Below are 18163 nucleotides of genomic sequence, written 5' to 3' on the forward strand. Positions count from 1 at the left end.
ACCACTTCTGTGTGTAAGAAAAACTGAGATACACATGTGGAAGAGATATATAGACCCAGGTTGTTATCCTCCGCACAACCTGGGGTTAGAGGTTTTCTGACAACTTTTTGTAAAGAAGTATGGATCCCAATGAAATGACCCTTTTGACCACAGAAAAAACACAACCCCATTTTGAGGCGAACCACAAGAGACTCATACTGAGTGGAGGCCCCCTTAACTGCATCGGTTCTTCAGAGCACACAGGGAGAACCTCGGTTTTCGGAAGCAACATGGGGCAGAGTCACAACAGCTCTACCCCTGAGATGGCTATCTATACTGTGGTAGAAAACAACAAAATAAAACAAAAACACTGCACTACAGTCCCTACGTATGCTGGTGGCACTCTGCTCTGGAGCAATACAAGTTCAGAATAACCACCAAAAAAGTAAAAAACTGAGCGGCACCGACCCTGTATCCGACTGTGAAGACAAACCCTTTACGGGGATAACAGATGTGAATCCTCGCTGCGCCGTGCACTTGAGACCTCAGGTGCTCCTCATAGAACAACAGACTTCAATCCAAGCAATCCTTATAAGAAAAAGATGAGGGCACTCACCGGTCTTCAGTAAAGTGACTTCTTTATTAGCAACAACAAGTCCAGGTAAAAATCATGGCCGGGGGAGAGGGAGCCGAAGCTCGTGTGAGCAGAGGAGGACGACGGCCGTTTCGCGCTTAGCCTGCGCTTCTACGGGTCGATTTGTGCTCAGGAACGGCGGCGGATATAGTGCGCCGGCCAGACACACCCCGCCACTCACTCCCTCCCACAAACCAGAAGATACAAAAAGCACATGTTAAAAACAAATAAATTAAAAACAATACAAAGTTAATGGAGTACACATATGATGTGGGACATGTTTCACTGCTGAGAATACAATTAAACAGAATTAAAAAAAAACGCTCTACAGGCTACCAATTATTTTCGTTACGCGAGACGGTGCAGCACTGCGCCACCTACAGGAATATGGACATATCGACCCTGTCGTTGAAGCCAAGCGGACCCATAGCATTACTGCGCAGGATCCACCTGGCCTCACACCGCAAGAGCAGACCGTCCAAATCTCCACCCTGGGCCGGCAAATTAACCCTTTCAATACCAGCAAAGGTAAGACATTCCGTCTTTCCACCGTGTCTCTCTCTCATATGTGTAATGAACCGCGGAACTCCCTTTCCTGATACTACAGACCTACAGTGTTCTCGAAAACGAATGTACATGGGGCGAATAGTTTTGCCGATGTAGTATTTCCTACAGGGACAGAATATAATATATACTACATGGTCGGTCTTACAAGTAATAAAATCATTGACCATATGTGACACCGCACCTATTCGAAGGAAACGATCCGTGAGATGTTGCTGGCAGCATGAGCAATGGCCGCACCTGAAGTTCCCCTTAGGGGACACCCCTTTTAGCCAATTAGTACTAGGTTTACTAACCCGGTTTCTCACCATTCTATCCCTTAGTCTAGTACTTCTTCTATTAGCTATTAGGGGGCCTCTTGCTGCTACATCGGCAAGCTCCTTATCTCTCTCTAGAAGGTGCCAGTTCTTTTTTATGGCTAACCTGATTTGCTGGTCCATGTTGCTATATTTGAAGCAGAAATTGAACCTCTTATTAGTCTCCTGTTTCTGTGAGGACGGCTTTTTGACCACTTTTACTGCCCTCTCATTTTTTACTCTGTCCAAAGTTGACCCCAACAACCTCTCTGGGTAACCTCTATCTCTAAACCTGACTCTCATCTCTTCAGCCTGACGGGAAAAACCTTCTTCGGTGTTGTTCACCCTACTCACCCTTAAAAATTGGCTATACAGGACTGCTCGTTTAGTGTGCATGGGGTGATAGCTATTATAATGCATCAAAGTGTTAGCCGCTATTGGCTTACGAAAAAGTGAGGTGCAGATCTTACCTTCTTTGATTTCCACGGCAACATCTAGAAACTCCAGCCGTTCACCCCCAAAAACTGACGTGAAGACCATATTGAGGTCATTGATCTGATTCAGATGTCTATCTATACTGTGGTAGAAAACAACAAAATAAAACAAAAACACTGCAACACAGTCCCTACGTATGCTGGTGGCACTCTGCTCCGGAGCAATACAAGTTCAGTCTTTCTTCAGGTCACCAAAACCACTGGAGACTCCTCTCTCCAGCCTGGCTGAGCCAAGACTGCCTGTAGAGCTCAGTTATTTAACCCTCAGACCATGTGATGCCTCCATCATATGACCGACCACATAATCATGAGATCACACAGGTCCTGGCAACTCTGCAGGTGAAGATAAAGTGGTCCTCCTCCCACTCGTTCTATGAAGGTCCACATGAAACCAGCCCATTATCCAACTTTAACTTAACCCTCACAACACGTAGTGTGCTGGAGGAAAATACTCTGGTTTCATATCACTGATGCCATTAAGCGCAGTGACACAAATCTCCCCTCTATTATCTTACCAGTGACTTTGTCACATCCCCCCGCCCAAAGCCAGGGGTTTTGTCACATTCATTCGCTAAGCAGGGGAGTCTGCACAGGGCATCTGCATTCCCGTGCAACTTTCCTGGCCTATGCTTGACATGAGAAGTGAAATCTTGGAGGCCTAAGAACCATCTAGTCACCCGAGCATTTTTCCCTTCTTTTCCCTCAACCACCTCAGAGGGGCATGGTCAGATATGAGCTTAAGCCTACTGCCTAGCAGGTAGTACCTCAGGGTATCTACGGCACATTTTATGGCCAGGCACTCCTACTCGACAATGGCATAGTTTTTCTCACATGAAGATACAGGATGGGAGGCTCCTCCCCATTCACTTCCTGAGACAGGACGGCTCCCAGGCCAACTTCTGACACATCTGTCTGGACCACGAACTCCTTGCTGAAATCTGGTGCAACCAGAACCAGCTGTTTACAAAGAGCCTGCTTCAGCTCCCAGAATGCTATCGCAGTATCAGCAGACCATTTACTTAACATTGATCTTGCACCTAGAAGGAGGTCCATCAATGGTGCGGCAATCATGGCGAACCTTGGGATAAACCGCCGGTAGTAACCCACTGTTCCAAGAAACGCTCTCACTTGCTTCTTGGAAAGTGGTTGTGGCCATTTCTGGATCGCCTCAATCTTGTTTATCTGGGGCTTGATTTCGCCCCTCCCGACGACATAGCCTAGGTATGTGGCCTCTTCCTTTCCTAGGGCACATTTTTGGGGGTTTATGGTGAACCCCACCTTCCTCAACGCATCCACAACTGCCTGTACCTTTGGTAGATAACTACCCCAGTCAGTGTTGAAGACCACAATGTCATCTAGGTAGACTGCAGCATACTTATGTGGAGCCATAGCCCTCTGGAAGGTTGCTGGGGCCCCCTGTAGTCCAAAGGGCATCCTGGTGTATTGGAAACCCCCATCAGGCATTGAGAAGGCATCTTCTTCTTGGCCCTCTGGAACATGGGGATCTGCCAATAGCCCTTCATCAGGTCGGCATTAGAGTCTCTGCAACGGTGACATCGTCCACTGTAGCTTTTCGATTGGCTCCCAGGCAAGGGATTTCCAGCAATTCCGGATCTCGCCATGGCTTGAGCAAGTTCACATGGTATTTTTGGTGCGGCTTCCTTCGGTCTGGCTGGTGTAATGCTTGTAATTCACCTCGCTCCGTTTTTCCACCACCTCATATGGGCCTTGCCACTTGGCTAAGAACTTGTTCTCCACTGTGGTGATAAGCACCAGACCGCGGTCCTCGGGCAGGAACTGCCTCACTCTTGCTGAACGGTTATACACCCTTGAGTGTGCCTGGGGAAGATGCTCCTTCATGATGGCCATTGCTTTCACCATCCTCTCCTGCAACTGGGTAACATGCTCTATGACGCTCCGGTGTGGCGTGACCTCAGTTTTCCAGGTTTCCTTGGCGATGTCCTGGAGCCCTTGCGGATCTCGACCTTACAAGAGCTTGAACGGCGAGAAGCCAGTAGAGGCTTGTGGAACTTCTCTGATCGAGAAGAGCAGAAACGGAAACAGGTAGTCCCAGTCTCAACCGTCCTTTTCAATGACCTTCCTGAACATCGCCTTCAGGGTCTTATTGAAGCGCTCTACTAGGCCATCTGTCTGCAGATGGTAGACTGAGGTTTGCAGCTGGGCAATCTGAAGGACCTTACACAACTCCCTCATTACCTTGCTCATGAAAGGGGTTCCCTGTTCTGTCCTCCTGCCAGAGAAGAAAATGGTAAATGGGTGTGGTTTGGGGTGTGACCAGAGGCATAGATTGGGGTGTGGTCAGATGTGTGTATTGGGGTGTGACCACAGGCGTGGATTGGGATGTGGCCAGAAGCATGGATGCGGTTTGGGGTGTGGTCAGAAGTGTTTATTGGGGTGTGACCAGAGGCGTGGATTGGGTATGGCCAGAGGCGTGGATTGGGGTGTGTCCAGAGGTGTGGATTAGGGTGTGGGCAGAGCCGTGGATTGGGGTGTGACCAGAGCCGAGAATTGGGGTGGGACCAGTGGCAGGGATTGGGGTGTGGCCAGAGGAAGGGATTGGGGTGTGGCCAGAGGTAGGGATTGGGGTGAGGCCAGTGGTAGGGATTGAAGTGTGGCCAGAGGAAGGGATTGGGGAGTGGCCAGAGATATGGATTGGGGTGTGGCCAGGGGCAGGGATTGGGGTGTGGCCAGATGTAGGGATTGGGGTGTGGCCAGAGGAAGGGATTGGGGTGTGGCCAGAGGCAGGGATTGGGGTGTGGCCAGAGGCAGGGATTGGGGAGTGGCCAGAGAAAGGGATTGGGGTGTGGCCAGAGGAAGGGATTGGGGTGTGGCCAGAGGCAGGGATTGGGGTGTGGCCAGAGGCAGGGATTGGGGTGTGGCCAGAGGCAGGGATTGGGGAGTGGCCAGAGGAAGGGATTGGGGTGTGGCCAGAGGTAGGGATTGAAGTGTGGCCAGAGGAAGGGATTGGGGAGTGGCCAGAGATATGGATTGGGGTGTGGCCAGGGGCAGGGATTGGGGTGTGGCCAGATGTAGGGATTGGGGTGTGGCCAGAGGCAGGGATTGGGGTGTGGCCAGAGGTAGGGATTGGGGTGTGGCCAGAGGAAGGGATTGGGGTGTGGCCAGAGGTGGGGGTTGCGGTGAGGCCAGTGGTAGGGATTGAAGTGTGGCCAGAGGCGGGGATGGGGGTGTGGCCAGAGGAAGGGATTGGGGTGTGGTGTGGCCAGAGGCAGGGATTGGGGTGTGGCCAGAGGCAGGGATTGGGGAGTGGCCAGAGAAAGGGATTGGGGTGTGGCCAGAGGAAGGGATTGGGGTGTGGCCAGAGGCAGGGATTGGGGTGTGGCCAGAGGCAGGGATTGGGGTGTGGCCAGAGGCAGGGATTGGGGAGTGGCCAGAGGAAGGGATTGGGGTGTGGCCAGAGGAAGGGATTGGGGTGTGGCCAGAGGAAGGGATGGGGGTGTGGCCAGAGGAAGGGATTGGGGAGTGGCCAGAGGAAGTGATTAGGGTGTGGCCAGAGGAAGTGATTGGGGTGTGGCCAGAGGAAGGGATGGGGGTGTGGCCAGAGGAAGGGATGGGGTGTGGCCAGAGGAAGGGATGGGGTGTGGCCAGAGGAAGGGATGGGGTGTGGCGAGGATTAGCCGTGGCGCACTATGCGTTCACATACTTTATTCCTTTCTGTTCTTAAAAAAGAGAAAAACACACAAAAAAAACATAAGGAATCGGCTCATAGTCTGCAAACCAGCTGCTTTCCACAGGAGACCGCTGCTGTCAATCACTGCGCTGACATGAGAAAGCTGGAAGAAATTGGTAAGGTAAGAATTACTTCTTTTCTCAGTCTACACTTTTTTAGTGACTGGACAGGAGGAAATATTAATTTACGCTAAAAAATACATTAAAAATTGCAGAAAACAGAAAACCTTCCCCCCTGCTATAACGCTCTCCCACCCCGCAGAGCACAGAGTACACAACCGCACGTCTCTGCGCTGAACTACACGGAATAGTCATGTGATTGGTGAGGTCACCGGCACGTGACGCCTACGTCATTTGCAGAACGTACTGACTTCCGCTCAGTCCATAGCGCTTCTGGCAACTAAGCACCTCCTCTTCCGGTCACATGACCTAGCGTAGCCCCGCCCTGACGCTTTCTGCAGTGCTCATCTGCTTCTTTTTGTCGAGGATCGTAACAATGTACGTATCGTGTGCTGCGGGGCCGAGCAGCTCCGGGCTGGCGGGCGGTGCTGGGGACACGGTAACCCTTTATTGGCCGGTACACACTATTGCCGGCACATACCCCGTGTGGCCACATTACCCGTCGGTTCTCCGGCAGCTGAGCCCCTCACAGTGCAGCTGGTCCCCGCAGTCCCGTTACCGCCCCGAGTTCTCACTGACGTTAGATGACGGGAGGGAGCATGTGACTTCTGTAACCATGGAGACACATGGCTCTGCACAGGGGATGTACGCCATGATGACTTCTTCCTCATTATCTTAAAGGGATGGTCCAGTGAAAACCCATCACCCGTCTGTCTGATAGCTGGTCACACTGCGCAAGGCCCGGAGCTGTCAGTGCAGGTGGGGAATAGAGCCGGAGTGACAGAGGCGTGAAGTGCCCGCGTCAGCAGGATTGTGCTCAGTGACCTACACACACTGTCAGGCCCGCGCCGTTATACTGATTACAATGAGACCTGGTGGTGACATCCGTCTTGTGGTTGTTGTTTAATCTTTATCTTCAGTTTTGAGTTAATGATATTCCCGTGCTCCGGGGCGGGTCTTCGTGTGTGTGTGTGTGTGTGTGTGTGTATATAGCTATCTTAAAAAAAACCCTCCCCTTCTCCAGTGTCGGCCCCTGTGCTGCATCATGATCGCATGCTTGGTGTCCTAATGATAACTGCGCCTGATGTTATTGAGCAAGTACAAAACAAATGTGAAAATGGCGCCTGCGCATTAGCAGCTATCAGATCACATATATATATATATATACACATAGCTGCTAATGCGCAGGCGCCATTTTCACATTTGTTTTGTACTTGCTCAATAACATCAGGCACAGTTATCATTAGGACGCCAGCAGACCGGCCTGCAGAAGGGGAGCTTTCCCTCAATATATATATAATACTCGGTGTGTAAACCAGGGGGCAGTATAACGGCGCCGACCTGACACTGTGTAGGTTACTAAGCACAATCCTGCTGACACAGGCACTTTAAATAAAAGGGCGGCAGCATGCGAGGCTCTCTGTCCCCCCTCTTTAGCAGCAGCGTATGGGGCTCTCTTCCCTCCCCTACTAGCGGCTTACAGGGCTCTCTCCCCCCCCCCCCCCTACCAGCGGCATACAGAGCTCTCTCTGCCCCCTCCAGCAGCTTAGAGGGCTCTCTCCCTCATACCGGCGGCTTACAGGGCTCTCTCCCCCCCTCCATACCAGTGGCTTACTGGGCTCTCCCCCACCATCACCACCAGCGGCTTACAGGGCTCTCCCCCCCTCCCTACCGGCGGCTTACAGGGCTCCCCCCCCCCTCCAGCGGCTTACAGGGCTCTCTCCCCCCCTCCCCCTCCAGCGGCTTATAGGGCTCTCCCCCTCCCTACCAGCAGCTTACAGGGCTCTCTCCCCCCATGCCAGCAGTATGCAGGGCTCCCCTCCCCCCCCTTACCAGCAGTATTCAGGGCTCTCTCCCCCCCCATACCAGCAGTATACAGGGCTCTCTCCCCCCCCCCCCCCCATGCCAGCAGTATGCAGGCCCCCCCCCCCCCCCATACCACCAGCATGCAGGGCTCCCTTCAAACCCCCCCCCCCCCCCCACACACACACACACACACACACACACACACACACACACACACACACACACAAGCGGCATGCAGGGCTCTCCCCCCCACCAGCAGTATGCAGGGCCGTCTTCCCCCCCCCCCCCCCCATTCCGGCGGCATGCAGGGCTTTCTTCCCCCCCCCCCCCGTTGCCTGTGGTGTTCGAGGCTCCGGTGCCCTCTGTAGGGCAGCTGCCAGCAATCATGGGTGCAGCCATGACTCTGAGTATCTGGGCCGCGGTGGCGCAGTCTCCATGGTCATTTATCCAGTATTTGTGCACCGTCACCTTGTCTGCCGCCTCCTGTGCTGCTGCGCTCCGTCTGTGGAGATAAGGACGCCTGACGCTTTACTCCTCCGTCCTGCAGATCCCTCGTCCCTGTCACATATGATAGCGGCACAATGACCACCCTGGACGACAAGCTGTTGGGGGAGAAGTGTCAGTACTACTACAGCAGCAGCGAGGACGAGGAGGACAGCGAGCAGGAGCGGAAGATACGGCAGAGCGCCGGCGGGGAGTGTGATGGAGGGAAGGAAGGCAGCGCCATCAACACAGGTAACACGGAGGGATTCCTGCAGCCGAGGGACCGGGGGACTACAAGGAATCACCAGTGCGGTCTCCGTGTACAATTCTTCATAGATGATTTCAAAGAAATCTCTAGCAGCTGAAGCCCCCCGTACATGATAGGTAGCGGACCGCTGAGCGCGGCGTGTGCAGACGACAGTGATGTATATGCACCCTCTTCTCGGCCGACCGTGCATGTGCTCTGTATGGTGAAAGAGGATAGTCTGGTGAAACTACCTCATCCCGCTCGTCCTCAGTATCTGCCGTCAGGGCGGCCCCTGTACACATGTGCACCGCACGCTGTCGGGATTCTCCAGTAATGGTGGCGAGACCGGGCGGTCATGGCAGTTGCGTACTTCCAGCCATGTTCCGGCCTCGCTCAGCTCTCGTGATCGTGGTCCTTAGATCATGGTGCACAGTCCCTGCGCTGCACTATGGATGTGAGTGTAATCCATGGGGGACATTTATTAAGACGGCGTTTGTACACGGGAGTAAGGAGCATTAATGAATGACTTGGGGGGAGTCAGGGTGTTTCTGGCTGTTGATGCGCCAAGAAATAAAACCTACACTGCTGATGAGCTGGTAAAGATCTCCGTCACACTGTGCACTAGTATCCTGGCACAGCAGAGTAAACTTGGTGTCCGGCCTCATCGCTCTACTAATATCCATCCACCTGAAAAAGTAGGTGAATCTTTAGTTTTGATTGTGAACCCCAATTTTCACAGAGACAGATTAGGGTAATGAGTCTAATCGCCCAATGATAGGACCCGCATTGATTGGCAGAACAGGGAACTTTTACCCTCGTTAGAATGGAGCAGCACTGCACATGCTCGACCACCGCTTCATTCATTCCCTATGTATCTGCCGAGCGCTGCACTCCTGAGAATGATTGGAGCTGCACTGCACATGCTCGACCACCGCTTCATTCATTCCCTATGGAGCTGCCGAGCGCTGCACTCCTGAGAATGAATGAAGCAGCACTGCACATGCTCGACCACCGCTTCATTCATTCCCTATGTATCTGCCGAGTGCTGAACTTGGGAGAATGATTGGAGCAGCACTGCACATGCTCGACCACCGCTTCATTCATTCCCTATGGAGCTGCTGAGTGCTGCACTCTGGAGAATGAATGAAGCAGCACTGCACATGCTCGACCACCGCTTCATTCATTCCCTATGGAGCTGCTGAGTGCTGCACTCTGGAGAATGAATGAAGCAGCACTGCACATGCTCGACCACCGCTTCATTCATTCCCTATGGAGCTGCTGAGTGCTGCACTCTGGAGAATGAATGAAGCAGCACTGCACATGCTCGACCACCGCTTCATTCATTCCCTATGGAGCTGCTGAGTGCTGCACTCTGGAGAATGAATGAAGCAGCACTGCACATGCTCGACCACTTCTTCATTCATTCCCTATGGAGCTGCTGAGTGCTGCACTCTGGAGAATGAATGAAGCAGCACTGCACATGCTCGACCACCGCTTCATTCATTCCATATGGAGCTGCCGAGTGCTGCACTCTGGAGAATAAATGAAGCAGCACTGCACATGCTCGACCACCGCTTCATTTATTGCCTATGGAGCTGCCGAGCGCTGCACTCTGGAGAATGAATGGAGCAGCACTGCACATGCTCGACCACCGCTTCATTCATTGCCTATGGAGCTGCCGAGCGCTGCACTCAGGAGAATGAATGGAGCAGCACTGCACATGCTCGACCACCGCTTCATTCATTCCCTATGGAGCAGCCGAGCGCTGCACTCGGGAGAATGAATGGAGCAGCACTGCACATGCTCAACCACCGCTTCATTCATTCCCTATGGAGTTGCCGAGCGCTGCACTCGGGAGAATGAATGAAGCAGCACTGCACATGCTCGACCACCGCTTCATTCATTGCCTATGGAGCTGCCGAGCGCTGCACTCGGGAGAATGAATGGAGCAGTACTGCACATGCTCGACCACCGCTTCATTCATTCCCTATGGAGCTGCCGAGTGCTGCACTCGGGAAAATGATTGGAGCAGCACTGCACATGCTCGACCACTTCTTCATTCATTCCCTATGGAGCTGCCGAGCGCTGCACTCTGGAGAATGATTGGAGCAGCACTGCACATGCTCGACCACCACTTCATTCATTCCCTATGGAGCTGCCGAGCGCTGCACTCTGGAGAATGATTGGAGCAGCACTGCACATGCTCAACCACCGCTTCATTCATTCCCTATGAAGCTGCCGAGCTCTGCTCTCGGGAGAATGATTGGAGCAGCACTGCACGTGCTCGACCTCCGCTTCATTCATTCCCTCTGTAGAATGATTGGAGCAGCAATCGGCCATCCAACTTGATTCTTTATATTGAAACTGGAATAAAAGTGCTCCATTCTGCCTGTCGGTGCAGCTCCCGGCAGTCGGACCACCACCGATCAGCAAGTTTATTACTAGCCAACTCCTTTAATAACATATACCCGAGCCACCGTCTCTATGGAGAAAATATTCAACCTGAGATCTCTACTTAACCCTTCATGCTCTGTGCTGTACAAATAGCTGTGATGAAGTTGTTGCAGGCTCAGGTGCTGAGTCCGTTGCTCACTGCAGATTGCGGCTGCGTTATGGACAATTCTAGAATGTCGCTGTTCTATCGATTATCACCCAGAATTTTGTGTTCCCTCCTCACGAAACTGATTTTGCTCAGGTCCAAAAGGCGTCATCAACGACTGGAGGCGCTACAAGCAGCTGGAGACGGAGCAAAGCGAGGAGCAGAAGAGAGAGCTGGAGCAGCTGGTCAAGAGGTTGTCCATGACCTGCAAATCTCACCTGGACGAGGAGAAGGAGAAACAAAAGCAAAAAGAACTTGACGAAAAGTTACACGGGAAGGTAAAACCGCTGTATGGATTTTTCTTTACATAGAATGGAGGAAAGACTCCAGATATTTCCTCCATACCCCAAACCCATACCCCCTGCCTTATGAATAGACTGATCCAATGGCAAATTATGTTAGCATAAGTCATGAAATAACTTTGTAGGTTGTTGTTGGTAAATCTGTCTCCGGGGACCTGCACCCAAAGCTTTTAACCCCTAAACAACCTGGGCCGTACCTTGTTGTCAAAGATCACATGTGGGTGCATGGAGCAGACTCTGCAGGCGATGCTGGCTGTGTTAGGCTGGTTTCACACTTGCGTTTTTATCTGCATGCGTTTTTTTAAAAAACGCATGTGTGAAAAAACGCATGTAAACGCGGTAAAACGCATGCATTTTTTAGACGCATGCGTTTTTATAGAAAAACACAAGAAAAAAACAAAAAACCCTAACCCTACCCCTAACCCTACCCTAACCCTAATCAGTGGCCACGTATGTAAGTGCCACGTATGTAAGTGCCACGTATATAAGTGCCACGCATTTCAGTGCCACGATATTTCAGTGCCACGTATAACCACGTAGTTATAGTATTTATAGTACGTGGCACTGAAAGACGTGGCACTGAAAGACGTGGCACTGAAAGACGTGGCACTGAAAGACGTGGCACTGAAAGACGTGGCACTATGACTGTCAGAAAATGTTCATTAAACGGTTAGGGGTGAGGTTAGGGGTAGGGTTAGGGTTTGCATCCCTTTATCACCTTGATGGTGGTGGGTGACTTTTCAGTGTGTTTTCTGTTTTTTTTCTATAAAAACGCATGCGTTTTTAACGCAAACAAATGCATGTGCTTAAAAACGCATGCGTTTACATAGACAGCAATGCATTTTTTTGCCGCGAAAAAACGCATGCGTTTTTTTGCGGCAAAAAAAAGCGCAAAAAAATACTACAGGTTGCATTTTTGAAAATGAACGCATGCAGGAAAAAAACGCATGCGTTTGAAAACGCGACCAAACGCGTACAAAAAAACGCATGCGTTTTCAATGTTAAATATAGGGGGAAAAAACGCATGCGTTTTTTGTGCAAAAAACGCTGCAGACAAAAACGCAAGTGTGAAACCAGCCTTACACAGCCGACATTTCGCTGGAGCTGAGCTCCGATCACTGCTGTTCAGCCCTTTTGATAATATGGTCGTGTGAATGAGGTCTTGCAGCAATGATTTACTCTTCTTCCTCCATGTATAAAGGATGGCACCACGTCCTCTGTCCAGGTGTGTGATGCAGAGAGGTAATGCAGTGGTCGCAGAGGCTTCCTTTATTCCGGCCAGATTCAGCCCGGTAATAATTTACAGACTAAGAATGATGGGTAATGCGATGTTCCCATACAGCGCCATGTAGTCGGCACGATGATGTGCTGCTGGTGACCACGATCCTTATGTCGGCATAAACCATCCAATTTCCTGACAAATGCAGATGTTGCCCAGGTGACCGCTGTCTACACGGGCTGGGAATGATCATTCTTAGGAATTATCGGACTATGCACATTGAGGCCGGGATCAGACGGCTGCATGTCATGAGACCCCGACTGCAGGGCGCAGACTGACCGTAAGGCTTCTGATTCCAACTACGTCGGGAGACCAGCGGTCAGTCTGTGAAGTACGACAGTCTGATCCTAACCACTGCCAGGACTCTCATCAAGTAAATGGAGCAGGAATCTGCAACAAAGGGTCTCTCTCCTCATTTTTTTTTCTTCACTCCCCTTTTTCTTCCCCCCTTATATCTTCTTTATCTCCTTTTTCTCCTCCCTCTTCTTCCATGCCCGATCTTTCCACCCCCTGCCATCTGTTGAAGTGTCAGGTGGCCTCCATACACATCAGACGGTTGGCCGATCTACTCAGTCTGATGGATCCTCCTTCTTTCCTCTTGCTTTCCTCCGGTTTCTCCTTTCCTCCTCCTTCCGTCTATCCTCCTTCCGTCTATCCTCCTTCCGTCTATCCTCCTTCCGTCTATCCTCCTTCCGTCTATCCTCCTTCCGTCTATCCTCCTTCCGTCTATCCTCCTTCCGTCTATCCTCCTTCCGTCTATCCTCCTTCCGTCTATCCTCCTTCCGTCTATCCTCCTTCCGTCTATCCTCTTATCTATCTATCCTCCTTCTTTCCGCCTCCATCTATTCCTCCATCTATTCTCCTTTCCTCCTCCATCTATCCTTCTTTCCTCCTCCATCTAACCTCCTTCTCTCCTCCTTCTCTCCTCCCTCTATCTTTCCATCTGTTTGGAAGTGTCGGGAGGCCCTCATACACATTAGACGGTGGGCCGATCTACTCAAAGTCTGATGGATCCGCCTTCTGCTTTCCTCCTTTCCCCCTTCTTTCCTCCGCCTTCAATCCTCCTTTCCGCCTTCTATCCCCCTTTCTGCCTTCTATCCCCCTCCTTTTCTTCTATCCTCCTCCTTCCTCGTTCCATCAGTTGGGGGGTGTCGTGAGGACCCCATACCCATTAGACGGTGGTCCGCTCTACTCTTGGTCTGATGGCTGTTCCTTCTTTTGCAGATGACGATGCAGGAGTACAACCAGCTGAACAAGGAGGATGATGAAGACTTCTTGGAGCAATATAGAAAGCAGAGAATCGAGGAGATGAAGCAGCAGCTCTGCCACTCGCAGGTCTACAAGAAGGTGTTTGACATCCGCAGCGGAGAGGAGTTCCTGGACACTGTAGATAAAGAGCACAAGAACACCGTGGTGATCATACTCATCTATGAAGACGAGGTGGCGGGCGGGGAAGCTGCCAGTGGTAGCATCATCTGCCTGGCCGCGGAGTACCCAGGGGTGAAGTTCTGCAAAGTGAAAAGTTCCCTTCTAGGCACCAGCAGTAAATTCAGCGAGAACGCTCTGCCCGCGCTGCTGGTCTACAAGGGCGGGGAGCTGGTGGGGAATTTTGTCCGGATAACTGATCAGCTCGGGGAAGATTTCTTTGCCGTCGACCTGGAAGCGTTTTTGCACGAGTGCAGCTTGTTACCAGAGAAGGATCTGCTGCGCACGGCGATCTGTAATCCGTCCGTCCAGTGCTATAGTGACGACAGCGACCTGGACATAGACTGAGCCACGAATCCCGCCATCCCCTGTATATAGAAACGGCAACCTTTATATGTTAATTTATATTAGTTTATACGATAATGGGCAAAAAAAAGCATTTCCTGTTTTAGCAAAATAGTCTTAATTGTATTTCTTGTTCAAATACATCATTACATTCTCAGGATTGTCGAATAAAAAAAAAGTCAAGAGTAGTGGAAGACGTACTCCAGATTTAGGATGTCTGCCGCAGAACTTCCAGACCTAACTGCTGCTTTCCCACTCGGTACTTCCTGCAGGAGCCATGATGGCTCAATATAGCCAGCGATTGGCTGTAGTGGTCACATCATTGCTGCAGCAAACGGGTAACTATAGGACAGGGCCTCAGCGAGGTGAGGATTGCTGCTTTAGCTTTATTTTCTCTAGTCACCTTCCACGACGGCATATGGAGGTTGTCTCTTTGCCCTAATGGGAAACAGGAAACACAGAGAGGTTAAAAGGACCTCCCACCTCCCACTTGCCAGTGTCTTTCCTGTTCCCCTTTGGGACAGGGAGAGGTTTTTCTCCGTATGCTGTAGTGGCCGGCGGCTACAGTGTGTTTTTTCTTATGCGGGTTTTACCTGCTTAGCCGGGTAGCTGGCGTCGCTCTGTGCCTCCCCCTTATGCTGCTCCCGTCGTCCTGATGCCAGGTTCCTCGGGACCCCTTCCAGGCCTTCCTGCGCCCCCGCGAGGGTAAAGCAGGCCTGGATCCCCAGCCGGGATCCTCCTTGAGCTTCCCGGCTTCTTCCCCTCCATGCGGCTCGGCTCGGCGTTCCGGAAGTGACGTCAGCGGTCGCGCGCGTCACTTCCGTTTTTTTTTGTATGTTCCCTGAAGCCGGTACTTCCGGGTTTCGCCGGCCGGCGTGTTCGGAGCAATGGCGTCCCACACATGGATACCGGAGGGGGAGGGGGAGATTCGGCCGCTGGAGGCAGGTGCTGGGAGCGCTCTCCATAAAAACCTGCTGAACCACCACTGAGGTAAGACCAAAAATCCTTCAGTGTGGACGGTACTTTATGCCCTGCATCTGCAGAGCCCAGCGCTGCCCCTGCTACTGTGAGTATGCAGGGACGGGATCCGGGAGGTAGTTCCCTTAGGGGGTTTAGCTCCTCACTCCTCTCTCCCTCTTTATTTCAGGGAGAAAGGTCTACCCCCAAAGCTAACTATAGGAAGAAGTGCCCGGTCTGTGCTGCTAAATTCCCTCCTAACTGGGATAAAAAGCTCTGTCAGCCATGCACTGACAAGATAATTAAAGCGGAGCAACCATCACTACTAGATGAGATTCGCTCTCTTGTTAAACAGGAGGTACAATCTTCCTTGGCAGCTTTCACACCTCCACCTCCGCCACCACACTCCCCATCTAAGAAGAGAAAGATACAGGTCATTGAATCGGACTCTGATTCAGACCACTCTCAAACTTCATCTGTTGGCTGGGAAGATCCTGCATCCCCTAAGGCTGAGGTCAGGAAATACCTCTTTTCCTCAGAATATATCGAGGACCTAGTCTCTGCTGTACGTAACACGATGGGACTTGAAGAGGAACCTGTACCACAGTCCATACAGGACCATATGTTTGGTGGGCTCAGATCGGAGAAAAAGACAGGGTTCCCCGTTCACGCTAATGTGGTTAACATGATTGAGCAGGAATGGGAACTCCCTGAAAAGCGCCTTAGCATGTCTTCAGAGATGAAACATAGATTTCCTCTAGAGGGTGATTTTGTCAAACTCGACATTCCCAAAGTTGACGTGCAGGTAGCCAGAGTCGCCAAAAAAAACGGCACTCCCCTTTGAGGACTCTTCGCAATTGAGAGATCCTATGGACAGGAAGATTGAGAGTCTCCTGAAAAAGTCTTGGGAATCCTCTACATCTGTCCTGAAGGCTAATATCGCCTCTACCTGCGTAGCCAGGGCCCTCTCCTGCTGGCTAGAAAAACTAGAGTCTCACATATCGCAGGGTACCCCTAGAGGTGAAATGTTGGATTCACTTCCTATACTGCTTAGAGCTACTGGGTTCCTGGCGGACGCTTCTCTGGAATCCGTTAGAGTCGCTGCCAGGTCTCTAGTACTCTCCAACTCTGCCAGACGGGCTCTCTGGCTCAAGCTATGGAGTGGCGATATCACCTCTAAAGCTAAATTGTGCGCCATTCCATTTAAAGGAGACTATGTGTTTGGCCCAGCATTAGACGACATTCTTGACAAAGCAACTGACAAGAAAAAAGCGCTCCCGGAGCAAAAACAACCGAAAAAACTTTTTTTCGTGCCCCAATGTCGCAGCCCTCCCAACCGAGGGGTAAAGGCAAAACCGGCAGGTGGAGCTATGCAAAAGGAAGAGGGAAAATATTTTCGTCCCTCAACAACAGCAGCAGCAGTCATCCCAACAGGATAAACAATGACTCCGACCCGGTGGGGGGAAGACTCTCAAAATATGTGAATCAGTGGGAAAACATCACCAAATCCCACTGGGTCCTCAATGTTATCAAACAGGGCCTTTTGATCGAGTTAATTTCTCCCCCCCCCTCAGGGTCTAAAAATTACTTCCCTTCCGGCAAGACATCACAATTTGTTAACATTGGGTCTCAGAAATCTTCTGAGATCAAACGTGATCTTCCCGGTTCCTCAGTCAGAACAGGGTCTAGGACATTATTCCCGTTTATTTCTGGTACCCAAACCATCAGGGGAAGTTCGGATTATTATAAATTTAAAGGGTCTGAATCAATACGTGAAATATCGAAGATTCAAGATGGAGTCTGTAAAATCAGCCATCCCTTTAATAAATCAACACTCCTTTATGGCGACTATAGATCTAAAGGATGCATATTTCCACATTCCTATCCACCCGAGACACAGAAAATATCTCAGGTTTGCGATACAGGGAAATCACCAGGTGGAGCACTATCAGTTCGGAGTCCTCCCATTCGGCATTTCATCAGCCCCGAGGGTGTTCTCCAAAATAATGGCAGAGGCAGTGTCCTTTATCCGGAGACAAGGGGTTTCTGTGGTGCCCTATCTGGACGATCTGCTGATAGTAGCTCCCACCGAGGCAACCCTGATATCCCATGTGTCAGCTACATTAGAGATATTGAAGTCTCTGGGTTGGATTCCGAACATGAAGAAATCTCAGCTTCAACCCTCAAAAACCAGGAAGTTTTTAGGAGTAGTTCTGGACTCGATAAAACAAATGTCCTTTCTTCCAGACAATCACAGACTACCATTAGTAGTAAAGATCAGGAAATACAAGGAGATGAGATCTCCTACACTCCGAGAGGGAATGTCGCTGTTAGGCTCCATGACAGCATGCATTCAGTCGGTGGCTTGGGCTCAAGCCCACTCAAGAATTCTCCAAACCCATGTCTTAGACAATTGGGATGGTCGTCCCAGCTCACTGACCAAAAGGATTCGCACACCAGGTTGGGTGAAAGCATCCTTAACATGGTGGATGAGATCGAGAAATCTTCTCAGTGGTGTGAGTTGGGTTCAGTCCCCAATAACTACAATCAAGACAGATGCCAGCAAGAGGGGCTGGGGAGCCGTGATAAATCAGGTTCCTTATCAGGGTCTTTGGGACCAGACAATCAGAGGGAGATCTTCGAATTTCCGGGAACTCAAAGCGGTGGAAGAAGCTCTCTTGGCAGCAGATCGTCAGATTTCTGGCCAACATGTTCTGATACACTCAGACAACATGACCACGGTGGCTCACATCAAACACCAGGGCAGTACAAAATTCGCCAGCTTAAAGAGGGTCTCTGCTCGAATCTTTGCCTGGGCCGAAAATCACTTGCTTTCCCTGACGGCAACTCACCTGCAAGGTACTGCCAATATTCAGGCAGATTATCTGAGCCGGCGAGATATCCACCCGGGCGAATGGAGTCTGG

At 51.1% G+C, this 18163-nt stretch overlaps 1 protein-coding gene across 3 annotated transcripts; it reads left to right on the forward strand.

Moving 5' to 3' along the window:
- The first annotated feature begins 6041 nt into the window (after positions 1 to 6041).
- PDCL (phosducin like) lies at positions 6042 to 14393 on the forward strand. 3 transcript variants are annotated; one of them, XM_077283470.1, is made up of 4 exons: positions 6042 to 6173; positions 8149 to 8336; positions 11027 to 11208; positions 13736 to 14393. In XM_077283470.1, the coding sequence occupies exons 2-4, from the start codon at positions 8183 to 8185 to the stop codon at positions 14282 to 14284; spliced, it is 885 nt and encodes a 294-aa protein (XP_077139585.1). In that variant the 5' UTR covers positions 6042 to 6173; positions 8149 to 8182; the 3' UTR covers positions 14285 to 14393. The 3 variants fall into 3 exon arrangements, with proteins under 3 accessions (XP_077139585.1, XP_077139586.1, XP_077139587.1); XM_077283471.1 differs by having other exon boundaries at positions 6165 to 6234; XM_077283472.1 differs by having other exon boundaries at positions 6169 to 6554.
- Positions 14394 to 18163: the final 3770 nt, after the last annotated feature.

This window comes from Ranitomeya variabilis, chromosome 2, assembly GCF_051348905.1.
Source record: "Ranitomeya variabilis isolate aRanVar5 chromosome 2, aRanVar5.hap1, whole genome shotgun sequence".
NCBI lineage: Eukaryota > Metazoa > Chordata > Amphibia > Anura > Dendrobatidae > Ranitomeya > Ranitomeya variabilis.